This window comes from Engystomops pustulosus, chromosome 4 (genome assembly GCF_040894005.1).
Source record: "Engystomops pustulosus chromosome 4, aEngPut4.maternal, whole genome shotgun sequence".
Lineage (NCBI taxonomy): Eukaryota > Metazoa > Chordata > Amphibia > Anura > Leptodactylidae > Engystomops > Engystomops pustulosus.
Window position 1 is genome coordinate 144,611,972 of NC_092414.1, and position 20,163 is coordinate 144,632,134.

The window sequence follows — 20,163 nt, forward strand, 5'->3', positions numbered from 1 at the left end:
TTTTTCTTGCTATATCTTGCAATTAGCAGAGTGCGAAGGAGAGGAGGCTAAAACATAACTCCTTACAGACCCAGATTATACTTCTATAGACAATGGTAAAGAGCCAAGTTTATCAAGTGAACATAAGAAGTTTAGACACCAAAAACTTTAACAACTTCTTATTGATCTGTTGTCTACATGAATCTGCTGTCTATGTGAATATTATTAAGTGATAACTCCATATTTGGTATTTTTTTATATTATAAAGTTACTATAGCCACTTGCACTATTCATTTGTGAAAGGAATAGTTCAGTTACAGTTTAACTATTTTAACATAGTGATCATTTATAACAAGTAGGGGGATGTAGACGATTATTGTTTCATTTGTGAACCTAGTTTTAGCTAATAGATGGTGTCTCCAATCAGGGTAACTATTCCTTTTAAACCATTTAATTATTTTTATGATAAAAAGGTCATGATTATACAAATGGAAAGTAAATGCCAATACTAGGCAGATGGAACTTTTGTAACTATTGACAATACAAACAAACTTCATGGACTTATCTTAGCCCAGTTTAGAGAGTGTAATAGCCTAAATAAATAGCTCTTTATTGATAGATTTAGAATGTGTTTACAAATTCACAATGAAAATGTAGAGCAATCTATATTCAGAAGTTACATTCTAGAAAGGCATATTATTTAAACCATCATTTTCCAAATCCTTTCCCACTTTCTGAAGCTTGTCCAAGTCTTTCTTTCCTGAATATCAATCCTTTCTTGGCACCTTGGTGAATTTTAGAATCCAGTCTCCCTGGAGGAAAAAAAAAACAACCACAGTGAAATATGAAAATAAAAAAGATGAAATGGTCTTCAAAACATGGGTCAGCTTGTCGTTCAGACTAAAGGGGTTGTCCAAGACTTATTTTAAAACAAAAAAAAAGTGGCCGCGAGGGGGCTGCTTAAAAAATTAAAGATGTACTTACCTCCTGGCCCCTCCGCGTGTCCCGTGCTGCTGTCTGTGAGTCATGTAAACAAACATGGCTGCGGAAGCAGTGCTGGATTCAGCTTCCAGCCGGACACGACACCCTATCCATCCCACATATAGAATGCTGTGAATAGGGATGGGTGGGCGTGGTTGGCCACAGCTGGCTGGAAGCTGAATCCGGAGGGCGCCGGGAGGCAAGTACATCTTTATTTTTTTAAGCAGCCTCCTCCCGGCCACCTTTTGATTTTTTAATAAGTCTCGGACAACCCCTTTAATGACCAACTATGAGAAATGCAAATAAATATGCAAAGAGAATCTAAGATCCACATATGCCTAGGGCCCCCAACACAGTAACTGATCTGGCAAGCTCTGTGCATCGCCGCGGAATCTGCTGGCGCCATTTAACTAAAGGAATTATTATTATTATTTAAGGAAGGTGTTAATATGTGAATAACTGCAGGAGTAACAACAGTAGGTCAGATTCTAGAGGATGCTAAGTTTAAGACATTTGAGCAACTGCAACGACAATATAATATTCCCCACTGCTTCTTCTACCATTACCTTCAATTACACATGGTCCATACAAAAATGCATGGCCCACAAAGCGGTACCAACGGTTTAGACCCTTTCTTTCCTGGGACTGCTAAAGCATTCCGGAAATACACAGGGCCCTCAGAGGCATTGTATAGCTTGCTGCTACCAAAGTACATGTAGAAATAACCCCTACAAGCTAAATATAAATGGGAAAGGGATGTAGGACCATTAACTGATGAGCAGTGGAGCTCCATACTCGAGATGTCCCCACAGTTGTATCTTTCAGAGGCGCATAGCCACTCTCAACTCCTGTTGATTCATAGAGTTTATAAATGTCCTGTTCTCCTGAGAAAAATAGGGGCATTGGACAATTATTATATTATTACTGCATCTTATCTAACTGGCTAGTGCCATGCACTACTATGGCCAGTTGCGGACCTGAGTGACAAATTTTCTAGTGACCTGTGCCACTTCTCTGGTCCGCATAAAATGGCTGGAAACAGGAAATAAAGCAGGGCAATGATACTTTAACTCTTCTCACTTACCCATACATTTGAAGAGTTTTCCAGGCAAAAAAAAAAATAAAACAAAAATCTAAATTTTAAATTAGGTCTATACGATGTTAACACTCACAGATCTTGTGTTGTCCTTTAATGGGAAATTTTATAAGCAGCTCTTGAGGGTTTGTACAAATGAAAACAAATGGAGAAGCAGATTCCTGGCTGAGAGATGGATACTATGGATAATAAAGATAAAAGTTGAAAATTGTGAGTATATTGGTATATTTATTTAATGCAAACACAACAAAATGAAGGGCGCCAGGTCAATTCTATTATATTATAGCAAGTAAATTTTTACTTTGAATTTCACCTCCCTCACTGTTCCCCAGTAATGAATAGTATTATTTTCAGAACCCAATTAGCAAATTGAACACTCAACTGTCAGACAGAAGGTGCAAAACCTCCTCCAGCCCAGGACCACCCACCGGATGGTGGAGACCCCAATTGGCATATTGAAGTCAGAAACAAACAGCACTGAATACTTGAGAATGATGATGTCAAGAAAAAAAAAAAAAAAAAAAAAACTACTACAGATGTATCCGAAACTCCATAAAGCTAGTAAAGTTTTTCTCTATAGGATGCAGGAGATACGCCCATAGCAGAAAGGGGTTAACGGGAAATACAAAAATGATATGCAAGTTAACATTTTTGTCGTACATGTGTACAGTGTATAAAAATGGGTAAAATCCTCAAAATGCCCCGTCAGTGAAAGGGTTATATCATAGGTTTAAAATCCTAATATCAATGTTTGTTTTGGGTTGCCATGTACTGTAATCTCTAGAATCTTCATCCTGCACATAGAAGGCTGATTTATTTTTGTCAGGAAATCAATTTAGAGGATGGAATAAGAGAGAAAGTCACCTGTTCATAAAACTGATCCTGTGGAAGGCAGTCCACTACATCCACACATCCTAGCAGACATCCAGTTGGGTAATCCTTTGGAAAATGTACATCTACAAATATAGAAAATTTTAATTTCTAAATACAAGGAAGACTTACACATTTAAAAGTATGTATTAGAAGTAAATATTAAAATAAGACAAGAGACATTTTTGTAGATTGCCATAATCAAGGCAAATGTAATGCATCTCTTTAAATCCTGGTGTCTGATATACTCTAACATTACATCTTTTTCACTGTATGTATAGGAAACATCTAATTTCGGGAAGATTCCCACCCAAAGATCAATCGGATATACATTTTTTTTTTCTTTTTTTGCTAGCCATTTTGAAGCATTGTTGGTGCATTCACTGTCCTACCGAATGGCAGAATAGTGCAGAGAAGTTAAGCAATGTTATATATAGGGTTATAATATTTTGGACAGGAATACATTTTTACTAGGGAGAGAGAAAAAGTAAGGGACCAGATAACACTGCCCACCTACATTGTGGAAATTTAATAATCAATCTGCAGGAGAATTGTATATTAAAAATATAATTCACACCTTTAGACACCATGGTCCACATTTATCAAAACTTGTGCAGTCTGTAGTATTTGCAGAGTGCGCCAGATTAAGCAAAACTGGTGCACGGTCTTCATTAATCTGACATCCCCTGCACTGCTCTGGAAGTAAGCACCGTTATTTTTGGTACACTTTGTTCTTGCTGCAGAATTGTGGTGCACGTCAGTAATAAATGTGGCGCAAACTCAGACTAAGGCTAAATTCACACAAATGTGTGGCCGCTGTGCCATAGCACGGGAGAAAAGTAGGGGGTGAGCGACGGACGTGTGAATGAGCCCCAAGCACTAACGCCCCTTTAGGTGCGCATTATTTCTGTCCATGGACTACTACTCCTCTCCATTCTCCATGGAGGCTTCTGTGATTTTATACTTTACACATACATGGTGTAAAGTTTGCTACTCTTAGAAGGCTAAAGAACCTGCAATGATGTCACTGATCACATGGCACGTGTAAAAAAAAAAAAAAAGCCCTAAAAATTTCCCATTTGTACATAGAGCTTTATATGTCTGTAGTTGAATATTAGCAAGCAGTCCCCAAGTACAAGGAGGCACAGCAGTGATATTAAGAGGTACAGAGCTGTCAATCAGAATAATGGGGCGTGGTTCACTGCCAGCCTGAGACAGAGAAGAGTCAAACACCAGAGATGGGTCAGGAAAGCCAATTTACATATCAAAAAAGGCTGTAATTAAGGTAACTAATTGCAGGTGATATGGGGAGGACTTGTTACCCTTTACCAACAGGCATTGTTAGTCAGGGTGGTCAAAATCTGGTGACAGGTCCTCTTTAGTGCCACTCTGTCTCGCAAGAGGAACACTTCACCCTTTATCTGTGTTTTGTAGTGTACTTTATCACAGTTTCAGAAAATTGCACTTTGTCCCTAATAATGTAAGCTTCCTTAAGTAATGTTACTTTGGCTTTTGTTTCAGTTTAAGAAGGTTTTCCCGCTCAACCTTTGTGAAGTAGTACTCGGTATGATGCCTCTAGCTCAGAGATCTCCTGTGGGGAAGGCCTTTTAGCTGCGGCGGCGATCCATAGTCGGCCTCTATGAGCACTGTACCATGATCTGCCCTCTACCCTGAAAAAAACAGTAGTGAAATGTATAATGAGCAGTCTGAACAAGCAAATGTGGAACTGCAGTCACATATCAAAATCAAAAAGATGGAGTCCTACTGAGATGCAATCACATTGCTATACTTCTTGTCAGCAGGAGAAGTTGTAATACAGTGCAGATCCAGCCAGAGGTAATGCTCAATCATGCTGACAAATCAGTTATAAGCACAATGCTCAGTATGCAGGTATTTTCCAACGTTATCTCCTTAATCCAGCAGGAACATGCAATGTTTTACAGGACAGATATTTCAGGAATGTAAGTAAAAACGATATGTCAAATGACATTAGATTAAAACATATTAAAAAATATTCATATAGCTGCCCAATGTCATTTTGTTATCATTATTTTTTATGTTACTTAAGTGTGCAATTTTGTTTTTATTTTAAAAAATTCTCATGTTCCCTAGGCTTTAGGGAATATACTTCAATACTACTGGAGAATATTTTGAAGCACACTCAGTCTGAAGGATTTTAAAATTCAACAAAAACATGTTTTTCTCAAGATGCCAAAATATATACTATAATATAGTGGAAAGCTCAAGACATTGCAATATGAAGAGTGAATTTAGACACCTGTAAGCACCTTTTAATGCCAGCAACAAGAAGTGACGCCCATGGCTGATGCATGCTTAGACACATGCCCTGATCACAAATCTCTTGCAGTTCTCGGTCCTGTATTCGTAGTCTGCTGCGCTCATCGGGATCTTCTACGCCGGCTCGTTTCCTATTTGCGGTTGCACTAAGCTGATCAACCCACTAGGATAACAGGACAACAGAACTTTGAGAAATACATTTACAAACGTTACATCTTTTAACGATGTAAGAGAGATATCATGAACTATAATGGAGCGTACTGTACTTAAAATGTAATGTAATGCCAGTTTTGGAGAAAAGAGTGCAAGTTTTTTTAAGTCACACACTAGCAATGAGCTAAATGAGGGTCCCTTTAATGTTTACTCCTGCAGTGTCCCGGCCAGATGCAGCTTAGGGAACACCAGCATGTCCCCAAAAATTGCTTAAAGTTGTGTGGCAGTCTTCCGCAGTCTCACTGTACAGAAGGACAGAGAAGGGAATGATGCAGTCAATTTTTACAGCATTAGGCTGAATTCACACAACGGGGGGAGGGGGGAACATATATATGGCCGCAAGCCCCTCCTCCTCTCCATCACGGCGAACTCCACTGTGATTCCGCCGCCATAGCTTCCATCCCTCTAAAAATCAATATAATAGTTGTAATTATGCTAATGAGCATTGCAGGAGCACTTCCCCCTCATACTGTGCGAGATTACAGCAAGAGGGGAGAAATGTCGGGGGAGCAGGATTAGGCCAAGAGTGTAACAGCCTGTGAAGCTACAGCACGGAGAGCGGCTCTGGTAACACCCAGTTTATCATGCCTGATTCTGATTGTAGATTTTCTTGAAGTATAAACTCCGTGACGCTGAATACATATGCATGCTACACTTTTCATTTATTACTAATTTGCTAAAATTTGGAAAAAGCAAATATAACCTTTAAAAACACTTTTTTTTTGCCTTTTAATGGAAGCAGCTTTACTGATCATGACCCAAACCCATTTTGCTCATATGCGGTCAGCTTCCATAGATTATAATTTGCAAAAAAGAAAATTGGAGGTGGTCTTCTCAAAAGGGGTGGTCTTCTGGAGAGGTTTCGCTGTACTAGTATGGTACTGCACTGGTTTATAATGACCTTCAACAAGACTATTAAAACCCAACTTACCAGACCGAAAAAGCCTGTTTGACAATGTTATCACCTACATCTGTGTGTGCCTGTGTGCCCAGACTACCGCCATCTGCCAGGAACAGATGCATTCTCCTGCTGGGCAGGAGTTTCAATGTACTAAATGGATGCAGGATATCTTTCTGCTGTTCACTTAGGGTACAGAGTATATAAAAGAAAATGGTATTAACTACTTGAAAGATAAGTATAGTTTATCTATATATTAACTGTAGCGAAAACATCCATTTATTTTACTGCTGCACAAATTATAGATCTTTCTGACAAATGAAGTAATTACTTGTGGGCGAGTTGGAACGTAGTATGCCCCTTTAAAAGATTCAGGAGCAGGGTGAAAAGGGTCACACAGCGATTTTTGTATACGCCAAGCGTATACGTTGGGAAAGCACCCGATATCTACGATTAGTGTATACATTGACAAATAGTAGCAGATGGAGACAGTTTTTGCCTCCATCTAGCCACTATACATCCTGTCCACCATAAAAACAGGATGGAAAGACGTAGAAAGAAAAGTCTTTTCATCCTGCAGCCTCTGCCTGAGCGATGTATGCGCTTAGTGGAGGCAATGGGCAGCTATGGGAAGCGGATGCAGCATATTACAACCCTCCTCACAGCCCTGTAGAGCGCATATGTAACTAGGCAGGAAGGGAGGACCAGATGATGTCTCTGTCCAAATTAGGGGGAACGCTATTAGGGTCCACACTTGGGGAACGCCCTGTTCATTGGCAGTAGCCAATCGCCGACTGCTACTGATAAATACTCCCCTCTGAATGCAGGAGGGGGGGTCCAAGGGCGATGTATCCTACTATATAGGCATACAGTGGGATACATCTGTGCCGTACTTTGCGAGGGCACATCAGAATCAACCTGACATGTCCTTACAATGCATGACACAAAACGTAGTGTGAACCCATAAACCAAAACATCAAAACATGATGTTTATGACATTATGTTTCAAAAAATACATATATAAAATAGTGTGCATCCCAGAAGAGACAATGCACAACCAGGTTGCTAACTCAATGAGCCTTAGTAATATACATATAGAATTAAATGTAGATAGTATAAAATGTATAATAGAGGAACCTTATAAGTAGATACAGGATAAATACATAACTATAGTTTATGTGACACATAGTATATGAACCCAATACAGCATGCATCAAGAAAAAAGTCAGTTGACCAAAATTAAGTACTGCTTATCAGAGCTACAGAAAGCTAACAAGGCAAATGCACCATAAATACGAAGGTCATGGAGAAGAGGGCAACATACTACCTGGCATACCTCCCCACACGCGTTTCAACCTCAGATGGCCCGTGACATTTGTGTAGATCTGATAGGCAGCACTTAATTTTAGTCAACAGACTTTTTGTTGCACTATTGATGCATGTTGTATTGGGCTCCTATACCATGGGATGCATAAAACTATAGTTATGTATTTATCCTGTGTCTACTTATAAAGGTCCTATTTTATGCATTGCATACTATATATGTATATTACTAAAAAGCATTGGGTTAGCTACCTGGTTGTGCATTGTCTCATCTGGGATACACTTTTTATAGATGTATTCTATGTACTTTTAATCATGTATTTCTAAATAAAGGATTTTTTGACATAATGTCATTAGACTGGTCTTCTTTCAGGTTTTGGTGTTTTGGTTTACAGTATGTTAGATTTTGGATAGTCTTTAACCAGTCTGGTAAAACCTTGCAACTTTGCTTGTATAAGTTTGTCCTAGTAATGCATTAGTGTTTCAGTAGTGTGAACCCAGCCTAACACTGACATTTGTGACTATTTGGGCTGTGCTGGATCTAGGAAGTCCCAGCAGCAGTCACCCAATATTCCATGATAACTGGGATGAATAGAGGCAGCAGACATGAATAGTGTTCATTAGCCCATAACAATGTATTTTGAGAATCTGAGAAGACAGTTATGGTAAATCTCTTGTCTTCTCTCCAAAGTCCCCTGCAGTTCCCTGCTGCAGTGGACTATACATACAGCTGCCCCTCCGCTGGAGCAGCCTCCTGAAGCCTGTGCCATAAATAAGCTGTGGTGTGGGCTTTAGGGACCAGGACCGACAACCATAAATCTACAGTGATCAGTCCAGAAATTGCTAACTCCTTGCAGCAAACCCCGTAACGGAAAACAAATGTTGGAATCGCCATTTAGCTAAATTTTATAAAAGTTGATCACTTAGTTGTACAGTCTCCAAAATGGTAGTAATTAAAACTACATTTTGTCCCGCAAAAAAAAGACACTTTTCATAGGACCTAAATCTGTAGTATCAAAAAGTTATTAGCTTTAGAATATGGCTTAACAAATATTTTTTTTTCAGATAAAACGTTCTCATTTTTGTAAATCTATTAAAATATTATATTATTAAACGTATATCAATTTGATACTCCCTTAATCATACTGACTGGAAGAATAATTGAGAGGAGTCACTTGGAGCAAACAGTGAAATTGGCAAAAGCAGGGGTTTTTTTTTTACCACATTTGGAATTTTTTCCCAGTTCCCTGTGTATGGCATGGAATATAAAATACCATCACCCGGAAGTACAAATGGTTACACAAAAAACAAGGACTCCTACAGCTCTGTACATGGAAAACTAAAATAAGTTATGGATTTTTAAAGGAGGGAAGCAAAAAAAGGAAACCCAAGTGAAAAAGGGCATTGGTGGGAAGGTTAAATAAACAGGTGACAATCCTACTAGAAATATTTACTAGAAATATATTCTATCCAAACCCAATGTCCAGCATATTGAAACTTACCACTGGTGGGGGAAATGCCAAAGATGGATTCAAGAGAAAGGAATCACGGTTATTCTCTCCTGTACTTCTCAAAGGCTTTGCTATTGTGCCAGAGTTGACTGCATATACAACGTCATCAAGCCTGTCAAGTCAATGAAAGGTGCCAATCACATTACACATTTTGAGGGGGCGCGAGCGCATCGAGGCAGCAGAGCAGAGGGGGCGCAAGCGCATCGAGGCAGCAGAGCTGGGTGTGTTATGCTTGTTTGTGACCAACAGGGAATTTTTAACCGTGTCAAACATACATTTTAGACTTTTTTTGGGGGGGGTCATAGTAACATGTGTCCTATAGACTGAAAAATACAGTATGTCATGTTCCTTACTTCTTGTGATAATCAGCCAGGTCATTTCCTTCTTCTACAACTTTGCGCCCTGCAAAATCTATAGTAACCTTGCGAGAAAGCCGGGAAGCATGACGCAACTCTTGCAATTCCTGTTCCTTCTTGCGAAGAACCTCACGTTCGGCCTGAGACAACCATTGGTTGGAATCGGTAGAGAAGTAATCAGACTCATCATCAATCACGTGTGTGCGTCGTACACTGTAAGGTACACATCAAGAAATGAAATATAAATATTAGTTACAATTTACTTAATAAAAGTACAACAAATCCTAATAAAACAGGATAGGACACTTTATAATTCTTCCAGCCATATATCTTTCCTGTTCCCCAACAATGACATTTTACAAAAAGAAATGTGTTTTTGTCTTCTTATAAAACTATATGCTGTATGGTTGTGGCTATACCTGCTGGAACGCTAGTCATCATTTTACATTGGTCTTTTATGGGAGATGTTATTCACTGTGAAAAGGGGCAATGCTGGGCAGCAGAGAAAGAAAGTGGTTTCAACAGCAGGCATAGCCATGCACCTGGTGCAGCAAAACGCTTGTATGAGAGGTCAACAACAAAACACAAAAGATATTTTTGGAAAGCTTTTAAAATTACCCATACAATACCAGTTTTACTTCTGGTGTGATCTGAGTCTTGGAAGACTGCTATAAATTTCTTGATGTTTATATGGGCAAGATCCAATTTAGGCCAACTTTTGGTCTGGTATGTATGTGAGAAGTTACCAGGATAAATGAAAAAAATCCCATACAAAAAGATAAATCCTGTAATAAACCAAAAGAGCAATAATTATCTAGTTATACCTTGTCTTATCATATTCCAGGAGCTTGTCCCTATGCTGCATTGCCCTTTCTAAACCTTCCTTAATGCGCATTTCATGATGTGGTAGAAGATCTTGTTTCAAGCTGGTTTCAGTACCTGAAATTTTAATTATTGAAAATTTAATTATCCATTTTTATCAATGAGAAGAGGACCACAAAAAGAAAAAAAAAACCTAAATGCAGAAATTACATGAAAAATTTGTTCCATGAAAGGATTGCTCCCAGGTCACAATTCTGTAACTTTAGTTAAACACCATGTGAAAAAAAGGGGGACATATGTTTTATCAATACATTGGTGAGTGCACATCTGAAGAGCAGACATGCTCCTACAGTGGGTGTGGAAAGTATTCAGATCCCTTAAAATTTTTCACTCTTTGTTTCACTGCAGCCAATTGGTAAGATCAAAAAAGTTCTTTTTTGCTCATTAATCTACAGTATGCACCCCAATCTGACAGAAAACAGAAATGTAGATATTTTTGATAATTTATTAAACAAGAAATATCACATGGTCATAAGTATTCAGACTTTTTGCTGACTATTGAGTAGAAGCACCTTTTGAGCAAGTACAGCCATGAGACTTCTTGGGAATGATTCACACCTGGATTTGGAGATCCTCTGCCTCTTCCTTGCAGATCATCTTCAGTTCCCTCAGGTTGGATGGTGAACGTTGGTGGAGGCCAATTTCAAGTCCCTCCAGAGATGCTCAATTGGCTTTAGGTCAGGGCTCTGGCTGGGCCAGTCAGGAATGGTCACGGGGTTGTTCTGTCCTGAACACTCCAGAATAGGTTTTCCATCCAGGATATCTCTGTACTTTACAGACGTCCCTGCAGCTGAATAACACCCCCATAGCATGTTGCTGCCACCACGATGTGTCACTGTTGGGATTGTATTTGGCAGGCGATGAGTGTGATGGGTTTTCATTTTGGTGTAGGAATTAACACCAAAATGTTAAATTTTGGTCTCATCAGACCAGAGAATCTTATTTCTCATAGTCTGGGGGTCCTTCATGTGGTTTTTTTTTTTACAGACCGTATGCAGCGTTTTATGTCTTGCACAAAGGAGAGGCTTCCGTCAGCAATAAAAAGGTGTAGGGCTGCAGTTGATTTTGTGGAACTTTCTCCCTAATGCATTTCTGGAGCTCAACCACAATGAGCTTGGGGTTCTTTTTTAAACTTTTTCACCAAGGCTCTTCTCCCATGATTGCTTAGTTTGGCTGGATGGTCCAGTCAACAAAGAGTTATGGTCGTCCCAAACTTCTTTCATTTAAAGATTATCAAGGCCACTGTGCTATTAGGAACCTTGAGTGCTCCAAAAATTCTTTTGTAACCTTGGCCAAATCTGTGCCTTGCCATAATTCTGTCTCAGGGTTCCTTGGGCAGTTCCTTAAACCTCATGATTCTCATGTGCTCTGACATGCATTGTGAGGTCTTATGTAGACAAATGTGTGCCTTTCCTAATCTGGTCCAATCAGTTTAGTTAAAGGGAACCTGCCATCAGAAAATGCCCTAATAAACCACTACCAGTATGTTGTCAAGCAGCTGAACACCTTCCAGAACATGTTTCTTTCATGGCCCAGTGTGGTGGCATCATTCAGAAAATCAACTTTGAAGTGAGATATAAATTGGTTGTATTAAGTCAAGGAGGGAGAGATTTTAACATTGATATCATGCTCTCTCTTCCTCGGAAAGCCCCTATCACCGTAATTGATTATCCTACATCCAAAGACATCACTAAACAGATCTCTTGATGTTAGATGAACAATGTCAATCACAGAGGAGGAGATATTCAGAGCTCCCCAACTTGACTTCAGTATTAAACTCTCCTCCTCCTTGACTTTATACAACCAATTTACATCTCACTTCAAAGTTGATTTTCCGGACGATGTCACCATACTGCACCATAAAAGAAACAAAAAACTAAAATGTGTTACGCTGCCTGACAACATACTAGTAGTAGACCTATTTCTGATGACAGGTTCCCTTTAAACACAGCTGGACTGTGTAAAACCATCTCAAGGTGGATTAGGAAATGTAAATAAAATGTGAGTGTCATAGCAAAGGGTCTACCGTAATTACTTGATCATGTAATTTTGATTCAGATTTTCTTGTTCAATAAATTAGCAAAATAGCTACCATTCAGTTTTTTTTCTGACAATACAGGGTGCAGAGAAAAAAAGAACTTTTTTTATCTTATTAATTGGCTGCAATGAAGCAAAGAGTGAATACTTTCTGTACCCACTGTATATGGCAGAACCATTGTTATTTGCAGTTACATTTCAAAATGGACATGTGGGAGAAAGATTTCCGATATTTAGTTTGCTTGATTATGTCCAGTATTTATATATATGGATACATCTTGTTATTTAATTGAATTCTATGTTACTTTGCAATCTTACTTTTACGCTTTTGCTCCTATCCCTGCATCAGTAAATCCTGATGTGTAGGCATGGACTAGATGAACAGTCACATACATATTCTCATTACTAGTAGATATTTTATTAGGAGGTTTATGGACATGTGATTCTGGAGGCAGATAGTATTACACGAATACCAATGTTAATGGGTTCCATTAACAGCTATAGAGCCCAGAGCCCCTCAGGCTTATTTGCATAATTTTGAAAGCCTTTTTTCCCCCTAAAAATGAAAAGGCATGGCGCTTTTCCTCTCATGTTCAATACAGATCTTGCTGTGGGATGACTGAAATGCCGCACAGTACTATGCGATTTGTTGTTAATACTTCTGACTATAACAAAAAGTCTCCACCATATACTGAATATAAAGCATTTTAATTAAAAACAAAACATAATTTAAACATTACAAGCTGATGTGTGCCAGGTTTTTAATATTCTAGTACACTAATAGGCTCCAACCACATGATATACCAGTTCTGGGAGGCTGCACATGAGGTGCCAGAGACCCAAAGTTACGGCTTCTAGAATCCAGGACGTATCCCATATGTCCTCGGCCATAGAGGTGCCACCCTAGGAGGACCTTGGCGAAAGGTTTAAGGAAAACTACCATTTAAATCAAGCATGATGAATAAGGTGCATTTATTCACTGTCACAGTAGTAATCTTCTTTTACTTGTTATCTATGGCATCCTTCCTTGTAAAATCAACTTCTACATTTATGCTAATGGATTAGAAGGGCTGTGGGGGGGGGGGGGGTGTAAGCAGAGCCCCTCTGTGCTGTAGTCTGTTACACTGTCTTCCTTCTCCCCCCTGCTCAGCACTTACCACCCGCTGCTGACAAACTTTAACAAAATAATATGGGTGACCTAATTAGGGTCTTATACTTAACCTGTTAAAGTCTGCTATAAGTGGACAACCATATTAATGTTTCTAAATATTTTTTAAATGTTTTATGTCAAAAAGAGAAATCTGCTAGTTTAGCAGAGTTATTGGTCTGTATACACTGCACAGTCCATAGTGACAAAGATCTTACCACTCAATAGTTTCTTTCGTAATTTCTGACTCTTGTTGGAATCTCTTAGTAAAATATCTTGCTCTTCTTTTGTACATACCTAAGTACATAGGATACAAAGTCAAGAAACAGTACAAACAGCACCATTTGTTCAAATCTATAAAAAGCATCACCAAATGCAAAGCGGTAATGCCTTAAAGGGGTATTCTCATCAGGGCATTCACATTCAGTTTCATGAATCTGCCATATATAGACATTTCTTCAATTAGATGTCATTAAAAAAAAAAAAAAAAAATTCACCTGCTTGAAGATAATGTTTCATAAATGTTGTCATATGGTCCCTTAGAAACAAGACTGTGTCCCTGGATACGGCCACCTCTGCTGGAGGGATTGCACAAAGAAACAAAAGGTTTTTGTATATGAAATGTCCGGGAGTTACTACATGTCCCACAGCCGTCCTGTAGTAATGTACGCTGAATCCAGGTGGTCAGGCAGGACTCAATAGCGCATGTCCGCCTATTGCTGCCAAAAATGGGAGGTGGTCGTATCCGAGGAAGCTATCTAGTTTCTAATGGACAACATGGCTACATATATGAGAAATTATCTTCACATAGGAACATTTTTTTAATAACATCCAATTGAAGAAATGTTGAGATGTGGCAAATGAATTAAATTAAATGCCAAGATGGGAATACCCCTTTAATGACCAGCCAATTTTTCCTTGGCGCATAGCAAAAGTTCTAACTTATTATTTGTGCATCGTTTAAGTCATATTAGGTCTTTTTTGTCAAGACAATTTGTACCATATAAAATCACAAATGAAAATATATTTATATACACAGGCAGTCCCCGGGTTACATACAAGATAGGGTCCGGAGGTTTGTTCTTAAGTTGAATTTGTATGCAAGTCGAAGCTGTATATTTTATAATGCAAGTTCTAGACAAATTTTTTTTCTTTTGCCCCAGTGACAATTGGAGTTTCAAAATTTTTGGTGTAATTGGACCAAGAATTATCAATAAAGCTTCATTACAGACACCTTATAGCTGATCATTGCAGTCTGAGACTGTAGTAAAGCATCCAGAGAGCTTAACCAGAGATCACAGTGGGCAGAGCGGTCCGTCTGTAACTATGGGTTGTCTTTAAGTCGGGTGTCCTTAAGTAGGGGACAGCCAGTATATATATATTCTTTTCATTCAAGGAAATTTACCACCAGGATTGTAAACCAAGCACAGCTACATACTGGTGTGTGCCCTCTCAGGTTCTGCTCAGAGGGAAGAAAAAAAAAATGCTTTAAAATTATGCAAACAAGCCTTTGGGGCTGCATAGATTTTAATTGACCCTGGAGCCTCTAAGGATCATTTGCATAATTTTTAAAGCCTTTTAGTCATAAAAACCAGGGCATAAGAAGCTTAAAGAAAAGTTGATCCTGCCAGAGGGTGCACACCCCAGCATGTAAGTTTGCTTGGTTAACAATCTTTCATCCTGGTAGTAGATTTCCTTTTAAGAAAATCTACCATCAAAGTCAAGCATGATAAACCAGGGACAGTTGCTCACAGATCCAGGCACTGTGATTGAGGTAATCTTCTTATATTTGTTGTCCATGACCTCCTTCCTTCTAAAATAAACTTTTACAATTATGCTAATGAGACCAAGGGACTCTGGGAGGCATTTCCATAGCCCCTCACTTCCTGCTGCTGCTAGAGTACACAGGCAGAGGAAGAGAGCAGGGGGAGGGGGAGGCATGTTCTGCTTATTTTACAGCCTGTGTATCTGCAGCAATGAAGCCCTCTGGAAACAACCATCAGAGTCCCTCGGGCTCATTAGCATAATTTTAAAAGTTGATTTTAGAAGGAAAGAAGCCATGGATAATATAAGAATATTACCACAGCCGGAATCTAATAGTAAATGTCCCTGTTTAAATGTTTGATTTTGAAGGTAGATTTCCTTTAAATAAAAAAGGATTTTTTCATGTTAAATTAAAAAACTAATTTAAAAAAAATAAAATAAAATAACAGTCTTACCAGGTTTCCACAAAACAAACACGGTCCTGATCCCTCTTGTTCGCACACAATACGTCCACACGTAATACAGTTGTTAATAAGCTTATGCTTTTGAGCCAGGCATTCACAGGGATAACGTCCGGGAATGAGTACTGCCAAGCGATCCTGCCCCTCTTTGGTGTAGAGGTTAACAAACTTTTGTTTTTTCTTTGAGGATGATAAAGCAGCCATTTCCTGAGCCTGGGCTTGCTGGTGGGGAATATGACACAAACACCTGATAGGCTAACCAGCCTCAAATATACATTATACATCCTAGAGGTTGAATTTTAATACAGGCAGTCCTAGGTTACATACAAGATAATTTTGTTCTTAAGTTGAATGTGTATGTAAGTCAAAACCGTATATTTTATTATTGTAGTTCCAGACAATTTTTTTTTTGCCCCAGTGACAATTGTAGTTTCAACATTTTTTGCTGTAATGGGCCAAGGGTTATCAATAAAGCTTCATTACAGACACCTTACAGCTGATGGTTGCAGTCTGGGACTATAGTAAAGCATCCAGATAGCTTCACCAAAAATCAGTGGGCAGAGGGGTCTGTCTTTAACTAGGGGTCGTCTGTAAGTCGGGTGTCTGTAGACAGTTAATGCAGGTTAAACCATCAATCTTTTCCTAAATTAAAATTGATGTTGAGTGCCTAAAAAGTTTGAAAACAGAAGTCACTTGAACAATCCTTTTGCCCATTCTAACACATGTAGAGAAAGATTTGCAGGTCTTTTCTGTCTTTTGAGATGTGAACAGAATGTAGAAGTACAGAAAGCTGGCATCATTCATCTGGTCATCTACGTTTTCTCTGACTTACAGACGACCCCTAGTTAAAGACAGACACCTCATATACAGGTAATATTCGGAACATTAGACCTGAGTCCGCAATTATCAACTGTATTAGTCATCACAAGAAAATGTTTAAGTTTTTACTATTGCTGAATATGCTGCAATAAAGGTGAATTTTACTGGAAAGCTGGAGCTTTTTACAAGTCTGTGTGAATGGCCACAAAATGCTACATTCTGTTGTCTGCTTACAATTCCTAAAATTATTAGTGTTTATACTATAATAGAGAAAGCCAATGATAAACAATTTTTCTTGAATATTTTCTTACACATTTGAATAAGAATGTACTTAACTTGCAAAAAAAAAAAATTATACTTTTTAAATTTCACTAACCTTAGCCAGGTCCATTGGGGTCTTGACCTCTTCAGCAGCTGTAACAGTCACAGAAGAAGTTGGGAGAGGTTCCTGCTTATTCCTTCCTTTGCGTCTACCTCTCCGTGACTGGTCTGCATGTGATATCCCCTGCATGCCCAGCATATCTGCAATATGATAAAGCATCCTTATGATCATATTCATTGACATAATTTGAGTTCGGCTACATTCAGATTTCGTTGTATCCCTTTGCTGTAAGGATACCTTATGCAGGCATGTGAGGACTAAGGGCTTGTTCAGATGGCCGTTATGAAGACCATAGGCCTCTATTGCGGCATAGCCGCTCATCCGCCTGTGGAGGGAGGAGGAGAGCCCTGTGCTCTCCCAGGATCTGGTCCTGGCCAGCACACGTCCATGTGAATGTACCCATATAGTTTTGATGCTTCACTAGAGAATTCTGGTAAATATGCCAATAAATTTGCTTAGATGAGACATGGATACAGTCTACAAACATGTCAGGAGTTGCCTGATATATACGCTGAATGTATCATAAAAATGAGATGTGAATACTGTATAGCCTTATATTAATTATTGCCACTAAAAAAAAGCCAACCATTACTTTATCGGATATTAGCTACCGGTATATACTTGACACCATATTTTATAAAAGAAACACATGGAATTTCACAAAATAAATGCATAAAAAGCTGATAGGATGTATATAATGTAACCTCTGTAAACACTTACAGGAGAGAGGTTGAGACTGATACAGCAGATTCTTACTCTTAACAGCATGTGACGTACTAGTATATCACAATGCCATTAAGGATGAGCCCCCTTTCATACACACCAGTAACATGAGCGATCGGTTCTGCCACTGATCGCTGCTGTTAATCTGTTAAATGCTGATGTCAAAATTTAAATACTAATTTTGGCAGGGACTGACGATGCCCGTGACGTCACTGGGGAACAATGAACTGACGCACAAAAGATTTACATTTACCTTAAAATGTAATAAAGCCTATATAAATTTGGTAAACCTGTGATTGTACTGACCCAAAGAATAAACTAAAGGCGTCATTCATAGAGCACAGAGAAAGACGTAAAAACACCCACAAGAAATTTCCATTTCACCACGTTTGAAATTTTTTTTCACTAGGAAGTACAATTTGTTACACAGAAAACAAGCCCTCAAATATCTCTACAGAAAAATAAAAGGAGGGGTGCAAAAAAAGGTAATTCAAAAATGAAAACTGGCAAAAAAAGGGGTGAAAACGTTTTGTAGTGAAAAAGAAAATAGAAAGAGATAGCTTAGTTTGGGTCCATAAACTAGGGGCTTTCCCAACTATTACCCTTATCTGCTTTTTATCGCAAGGACATGAGTTCACATGTGTCACATCCACAGCTTGGGCACTGCGCTGGTAGTGGCCACACACCATTCCATTTATGAGGCACTGAAGATAAAGGGGCTCATTTACGAAGGGTCGCACTGTGCATTTTAAATGGACTTTGCACCTTTTTCAGGGCTAAAATGGCTTGCATAGGTATTTAAGAAGTGTGTGCGCTAGGATTGTGGTGCCCACCATGGCTTTTATGCAACACAAATTAGGGGATGTGCCGGTGCGACTGATTTGGGCTGATATTCATGATATCGGGCGCACAATCTTAGAGAATGGCGGCAGGGTGCATTATAGTCGGACAATGCTCTTGTGTGAATCACTGAACTCCAGTGACCGGGTGAGTAAATGTGCCCCAATGTCCACAATGAGGCAGTCGCTGACCATTTTTTCCATAGATCGGAGCTGAAGGGGAGCTCTGCCGATTCCTTATTCTCTGCCAACGGATCTTTAAGTCGTTGATAAAGACTTGTTTCTGTTCATCGTAGCCCTGGATGAGGTCATTTATGTATTCTTCAAGTTCCTCCTCTGTGTCAATGGAAAGGATATACCTGAGTGACAATGACAAATTTATGAGTTACTGGAAACTGTAATGGGATTTCATGCCGCCTCATGTACACACAGTTGTACTCAGGAAAGTCTAGCTACAATCATACCAGGTTTTGGTGAATTTTAAGGAAGTATTTGGGCCTGGAGTGTATGTATGATGGATGGAGGGGTAATGCATACATAACACTCTCCATAAGACACGGATAAGATGTCCTCCTTCACAGGGATGCAGCGCACATTACTGACACTTATTGCTGGGGGGCTCTGAGGTCATTAGAGTATTGGTTACACTGACTTACTGGACGATGTCCTCGCTGACAGTCAGATGAAAGCGCTGATCCAGTTCTGCCACACACCATCTCAGCAGCTCCCCAGACATTGCACACGGCTGCTGAAAGGAACTGTCACCGGCAGGAGAGCGTAGCACGCGTCATGTGACCGGAACTGCTGGTGGCTCCGCCCACGCACGTGATCTCGTAGTCGCTTTCCCTTAGGTTGCGTGTAGATCATCCCTCCAGTAGCACTCACTAGTGAGAAGGAGGTAGAATGGAAGTAGGATCGGCCGGAAACAGCTCTGGTACCGATAGATACTGGCCTCACTACACAACAAGCTGCAGTAGTGTCTGTGCGAGGGTCCTGCACAACATCTTTACAAACTTGAAAAACATTATAAAAAATTGCCCACTTAGACCGCACGAAGTTATATAGTGGGTGGGGCTGGACTGACAGATTCCTCATCAATAGTGCCAAAAGCTGGTATACATAAAGGAAGTTCTACCTCTAACTCCTCCATGCTGGTTCTAGCTGGCTCACTGCTGATTGGGCCACATTTATCAAGAGTATTCATATATTGGGGCACATTTACTTACCCGTTCCTTGGAGTTTACAGAAAGTGCATTGTCCGAGGATAATGCACTGTGCCGCAACTCACTAAGATCATGTGCCCCATATCCTGCACTGGTGTCACTTCACCACTCAGGTCCAAAAGAGTTCACCTTCGTCTTCCTGGTGTATGTAAGTGCTTGGGCTTGTGACACAATTTGAAAGTTAAATCCCGCGCTCAGTCCAAATCAGACGGATCGTCCAACGGCACAGCCCCTGATTTCTGTCGCATGAAAGACAGCGCAGCTACAAAAGAAACCGATTGCGTGCGACACAATCCTAGCGCAGACACCTGTTTAATACCTGTCAAAGCTGCGCAAATCATGGAAAAGGCAAACAGTCCGA

General features: G+C 39.5%; 1 protein-coding gene across 3 annotated transcripts; it reads right to left on the reverse strand.

The window, feature by feature from the left end:
* Positions 1-554: 554 nt before the first annotated feature.
* On the reverse strand, positions 555-19,426 carry TRIP4 (thyroid hormone receptor interactor 4). Of its 3 annotated transcripts, none has more exons than XM_072147925.1 (13): positions 19,236-19,425; positions 18,772-18,938; positions 17,012-17,157; positions 15,811-16,038; positions 13,810-13,888; positions 10,350-10,464; positions 9,523-9,738; positions 9,161-9,281; positions 5,215-5,387; positions 4,472-4,596; positions 2,921-3,012; positions 2,133-2,235; positions 555-791 (listed from the first exon to the last, which is right to left on the reverse strand). In XM_072147925.1, exons 1-13 carry the CDS (start codon positions 19,313-19,315, stop codon positions 688-690), a joined length of 1,749 nt encoding a protein of 582 aa, XP_072004026.1. In that variant the 5' UTR covers positions 19,316-19,425; the 3' UTR covers positions 555-687. The 3 variants fall into 3 exon arrangements, with proteins under 3 accessions (XP_072004026.1, XP_072004028.1, XP_072004027.1); XM_072147927.1 differs by having other exon boundaries at positions 19,232-19,356; XM_072147926.1 differs by lacking the exon at positions 15,811-16,038 and having other exon boundaries at positions 19,236-19,426.
* Positions 19,427-20,163: the final 737 nt, after the last annotated feature.